General features: G+C 44.9%; 1 protein-coding gene across 1 annotated transcript in view; it reads left to right on the top strand.

Moving 5' to 3' along the window:
• Nucleotides 1–389: 389 nt before the first annotated feature.
• PDK4 (pyruvate dehydrogenase kinase, isozyme 4) overlaps nucleotides 390–5,827 on the top strand; it is a 22,535-nt gene continuing 17,097 nt past the window's right edge. The window contains exon 1 of the mRNA XM_014940233.1: nucleotides 390–747. Within this exon, the coding sequence (XP_014795719.1) occupies nucleotides 390–747 (358 nt within the window). The remainder of the gene's footprint in view (nucleotides 748–5,827) is intronic.

Genomic DNA, 5,827 nt, shown 5'->3' with positions numbered 1-5,827 from the left:
GCCAGCCCCGGGGAGGTCGCCTGGGGTGACCACCTCAGGTACCCCCCGGGCGATCGGCGAGTGCCCTGCCCCGAGCTGCAGATGGGCCACAGCTCTGAGGGCGGGGGGCGAGGGGGGGGGGTGGTGGTTGCCAGTGGTTCGGAGGCTTGTGCCCCCCTCCCCGCTGAGGGGTGAGCCCCCGGGGTGGGGGGGGTGGCGGCGATCCCGTTTGGAGAGGTCCAAACCCCCCTGAGACTGAGGGACCAGCCAGCCCCGGGGAGGTCGCCTGGGGTGACCACCTCAGGTACCCCCCGGGCGATCGGCGAGTGCCCTGCCCAGAGCTGCAGATGGGCCACAGCTCTAATTGGGTGGCGTTAATGGGCTGGGGAGGGCTAAGAGTTAATCAGCTAATGGGTGTTTTCGTGCTCGGCGGCACACGGTGCCGGGAGGGGGCGGGGGGGGGGTCATTAGTCTTGTCCTGCTGGAGGGGACGTGCTGTCCCCGGATCCCGCTCCCGGCTGGCAGCAGGGAGCTGTGCCCACACGACCTTGTCAGACGTCACCCCGAAGAAGCCCGTGTTTACAAAGCGCTTCTTCTGGAGGATTACAAATAAAACCCCGTGTCCGAGCGGGGAATGTACCCTTGTCCCTCCCAGGAACGGGCTGTCACCTGAACAGCCGCCAGCACAGCCCCATCCAGCAGTGCTCAGAGACCCGGGCGGTACCAGTGATGGTTGTGAAGGGGCATTGCCCCGACGCCTGTGCAAAGGCACCTTCAAACTTCTCTTTTCTTACCAAACTTTGTGGTTTGGATTTATTCCAGGCTCCACTAATGGCTGCGAGAGAACTTCATTTGCGTTTTTGCGCCAAGAGCTCCCCGTGAGGTTTGCAAACATCCTGAAAGAGATTGATCTTCTTCCCGATAAATTACTAGGAACTCCATCAGTCCAATTAGTAAAAAGCTGGTAAGTAAGAGCTGCTTGAATTCAGCTGGATGACTCTGTTGTCTCAGGCTTCTCTGAATAGGAGAGCACAATAAACAAAATAGACTAGAAATGCAGTTCCTCTGCTGAATTGCAAGCCGTTTGACACTGTCCTTTTCTAGCATACTGAAATTAAATTGCTAACCTGCATGGTTAGATTGGTATTTTTAAATAATAAAAAGAAAATAACACTTTGAAATAGCTGGTAGAGCAAATCTCACTTCTTACCCTTTAAGAAGGGGGAGAAGAGAACATGCTCTGTTTTCACGTGGCACTGCAGCCACACCAAAATGGGAGAGCAGGCTCTGGGCTGGTTTGAGGCTGTCACTGGTGGGATTACTCCAGAGCTGCTGTTCCATGGTGCCTTACCTTGGCTGGTGCTCCAAGGGTTGGGAATTGGGTTGATGCAATCTCTCTGGCTGACCCAGTGCCTGAGTCTGATTTACTGGCCTGTGCTTTACTGGCCGGGCTGCAGTGTTTGCAAGGGTGGCTGGCATAAAGGGCAAAAGTGTTACAGCTCCATGAACTGTTGTTGTGCCAGTGAACCCTTCTGCCCCTGCGGTGTGCGTCAGGGCTGTCAGATGCTGGCACAAGAGGCTCAAGTACTTAGCTCGTGCCAAAGCTGATTGGATTTGGAAAAAACTTGCTTAAGTGGCTTCCTAATCAATATTGCCATTTGGATCTTCTTTTAAAACACCTCTCTTAAGAATGGTAAGGGGATCCTGCATACCCAAAGTGAGGGTCTAGATTCCTTTCTGGGTGGCAGGCACAAGAAAAGACTTCTAAAACTTCTAAGGTTCAGGCAGTCAAGAAGTATCAATCTGTGATTCCATACTCAGAACTTTTAATAATTCCAAGATACTTCAAACTGCCAGCTGACTTGTAAGAGTAATGATTCAAACAAACTATTTTTCCTGTTCCCAGACTAATAAAAATCAAATGAATAACATATATTCCTTGTTCTCTTTTTCAACAGGTACATCCAAAGCCTAATGGAGCTTGTCGAGTTCCATCAGAAAAGCCCAGATGACCAAAAAGTCTTATCTGAGTAAGCGCTTCACTTTTTGAACTATTCAGTCTCACATTCTGCTTTTCCTAACGTGCCCAGTTTAGAATGACAGATCTCAGGAGCTTGATTTGATAATCCAGCGCAAAGTGCTGTGCATAGAGCAAGCTGGTTTAAATCTCTGCTCATGTTTAGCAACATTGCAAATAAATAAGACCTGTTGCAGCTCAGTTTCAAGGGCATACTGTCCCTTGAGCTGTCACAACAGAAATAACAACAACTATCTGGGATGTCACGTCCTGCTTCTTTCCAAGGCATCACCGGGGGGCTCTTTCCCTTCCTCACATTCACTGCTCAAACTGTTATGAAGGAGTAAACAGGCAGTGAATTTGACGTGGGTAGTGATCACACTTTTTGTATCAAAAATACCAGACTCTTCTGGTTTAGGTCAGTGAGGAATTACTTCTAAAAGAATGAAATAATAGGTTGTATTTTAAGATTACGGGTGTTATGCCCTTATTTGTGCTGCTGGGTTAGGTAATGACACTGTACAAAGCTTGTCTCCATGTAGGCTTAGAGTAATGTTCTAAAAAGATCTCTTTTTTCTTGGTCTAGTTTTATAGATACATTAATTAGAGTCCGAAACAGACACCATGATGTGGTTCCTACAATGGCACAAGGAGTAATCGAATACAAGGACACTTTTAAAGTAGACCCTGTCACCAATCAAAACATTCAGTATTTCCTGGATCGTTTTTACATGAGCCGTATTTCCACCCGGATGCTAATGAACCAGCACAGTAAGTAGAAAGTTTTGCCTGAGGAAAAACTCCAACCTGCTGAGAAATGTGTTAATGTAAACATTTCTGATAAGTGCTGGTGATCTGCCTCGGGTGACGTGCTGTGACACTGGAAAGTCAGAAATAGAATGTGTGACTTGGGAAAGTAATGGGAAAACTTGTTTTCTAGAGTAATTGTAGTTAAGTTGTGTGTGGAATATGTGGGGGGGTCTTGTTCTTTACACCTGAAAGGCCTTCAGATGTTGAACTACAGAAAAGCCAAAACAGTTTGCTGGCAATAAATGGCATTTTTAACTCGCAAAAGGCAGAAACAGCACTCGGTATTTTGTGACTCTTGGGATCACGCTGTATGAGTCTAAATTTAATACTTTTTAAAAATAGTAGAGTAGTTGGGATTAAACATAGCCTTGTTTTCATTTTAAACAGCTCTTCTTTTTGATGATAAATCTGGCTCAGGACACCCAAGGCACATTGGGAGTATTGATCCTTGCTGTGATGTCGTTGAAGTGGTGAATGGTAGGTATTCTCACGTCCTCAACATTTCTCTTCACCAGCAGCATTTAGATCTGATTGCAGTAATTCAGGAAACCAACGCCTGTGGTATTAAGATGCTGGCTGTTTATTACTGAAATAGCTGGAAGCAGCCTATCCAAATAGTCAAACACAGGCTTTTATAGGACATAATTTAAAATACAAACTAGAACTAAAAGCTGTGTTGAGGTAAGGCAGAGTGAGAGATGAGGTAGGAGTTAAAGTTGTTGCTGGTGTTGGGATTGGTCTTACCCACTGATCATACCCACTGGTGCATCTGTTCTGCAGAGTTACCAAACTTCAGAAGGTTTGCCTGTGCTGCTGGAATGGCCAATTTGCTCTGTTTTAGTGCACAGTGGGTGCAGTATTACCATTCCTCTGAGGCACAGGCTTGGTCAGTCTCTAACACCTCAGCAGCCAGTGCAGTTAAAAATCATTTTGCTGTGTGTTAGAATGCATTTCAACAGTGTTTGATGTGATGTGTTTTATTTAAATAAATATTTCAGATGCTTTTGAGAGTTCCAAGATGTTGTGTGACCAGTATTACTTAACGTCTCCAGAACTGAAGCTTACCCAAGTGAATGGTAAGATGAGAGCTTTAATGTTTGTCTTCCTGTCAGCAGCTAAACTCCTGCTTTTCCTGCTTTTTACTGCTGCTTTTTTGATTCAGTCCAAAGGCTCCCAATTCCATAGCTGTAACACACCAGTTGATCTGTCTTGGGTTAGTTCCTTGTCATTTTCTGTTGTGAGCACCTCATTTAATCCCCTGCATTAGAACTCAAGTGTCATTGTGTCTTAAAGACCAGATTTTCAAAATAAACTGGTTTTAAGCAAGTGGCAATTACAATCTAAATACTGTTATGAGTCCATAAAGTTGTTTGCTCATTGGAGGGGAGGGGGGAACCCCAAACTAAGACTTGATTTCTTGTTTGTTTTGAGATCCAACTTGCTTATTGTAAAAATTGGATACAATACAGAAATTCCATCACCATTTTAAATGTTGTTTGTCTTTTTTTTTTTTTTTTCCCCTTTCCTCTAGGAAAACATCCAGGAGAGCCAATTAACATCGTATACGTTCCATCTCATCTCTTTCACATGCTCTTTGAGCTCTTTAAGGTATGTCAGTACACATTATTTCTTCCCTTAGTACTCTGAGCTGGAGCATCAATATTTAAAATATCCACCTAGATCTGAATGAAGTAAAGCTGTGCATAAGACAGTGAGACCTCTAAAATGTAATTATCTGAGGAAATAGCTTTGGTGGTGGGGAAAGGAAGGATTGCAGTTTGTAGGAGAGTATTTGGGTATTTGGAGGTATTTGTGGGGTGTAAATGGGACAGGAGAAGGGAGTGAGAGAGTAAAAGTGGGATGTGGTGTTGTGACCACAACCAGCCATCCCTTTTCAGGGATTTTACTGCCTTTTGTGGAGTGGGTGATGCATCTTGAGGTAGCCAAGCTCACATGCTTCCGATGAGAGGTGCAGAATTCAGGCAGCTTTTAGCCATTGCTCAACTCTGACTTTCAGGGAGTTACATTTAATTTCCACTGGCTGGGCTATGTTGGGCAAGAACAGTGTCATTCTTCAGGCACAGAAGTCTTGACTGTGCTTGGTCACTTGTAGATATGAGGCCCCTTTTGCTCCTCTTCCTGGGAAGCTGGGCACTGGTGGGAATGGAGGGTAACCCTGCTCAGCCTCTGCATAACTGGGGTATGATTTTAAGTGCATAAATGCAACACTTTCTGATAATGGTACCCTTCATTTCCATAGAATTCAATGAGGGCAACTGTTGAGTTCCAAGAAAACAGCCCTTCCCTTTCTCCAGTTGAAGTGACAGTTGTTCTGGGACAAGAAGACCTGGCAATTAAGGTACTTTGTTGGTCTACTCTGGTATGGGCTTAATGTAGTCTCTGTGATTGCATATTCTGCTGCAAAGTCTGTAAGAACTTGCAGCCTCTCACAGCAGATCAAAGATACTATCCATGATGGAAGGGTTTGTTCAAATAGCAGCATTTTAAATACCATTCTTAGTACCTGACTGTAGTTAACTTCATTCTCTCTCAACTCAGATCTCGGACAGAGGAGGTGGTGTTCCTGTCAGGAAAATCGAGCAGCTCTTCAGCTACATGTACTCCACGGCCCCGCGGCCCAGGATGGACGACGGCCGAAACACCCCTCTGGTAAGATATTTTCAGTGCTTGTGTTACTGGTAAAGCTGCTAGAAGTGTTTGGACTGACTGGTAGGTTAATAAATTACAAAACTCTGTTCACCCTACTGCTCTGCGGGGTGTGTAAAGATTATCAAGCCTCATAAATACGAATGAACGCTTTCTGAATCAGGCTTTTAATATTGAGCTTGGTGGACAAAAATACGCTTTTAAAGATAAAAGAAAGAAGAACATCATTCTACTCTGAATATAACCCTGGTTTTTCTGTTTGGTGGTTTTTTTCTGATACTCTGATGACTGTAGTTTACTTGGTCTTCACTCCCACGCTGTCCTCAGGCTTGCTATAAACTGTGCTGCCTTCAT

The sequence above is a fragment of the Calidris pugnax genome, unplaced genomic scaffold (assembly GCF_001431845.1).
Source record: "Calidris pugnax isolate Ruff unplaced genomic scaffold, ASM143184v1 scaffold76, whole genome shotgun sequence".
Taxonomy (NCBI): Eukaryota; Metazoa; Chordata; class Aves; order Charadriiformes; family Scolopacidae; genus Calidris; species Calidris pugnax.
Note: the sequence above shows the minus strand (reverse complement) of the source record. Positions and strands in the feature narration are given on the sequence as shown.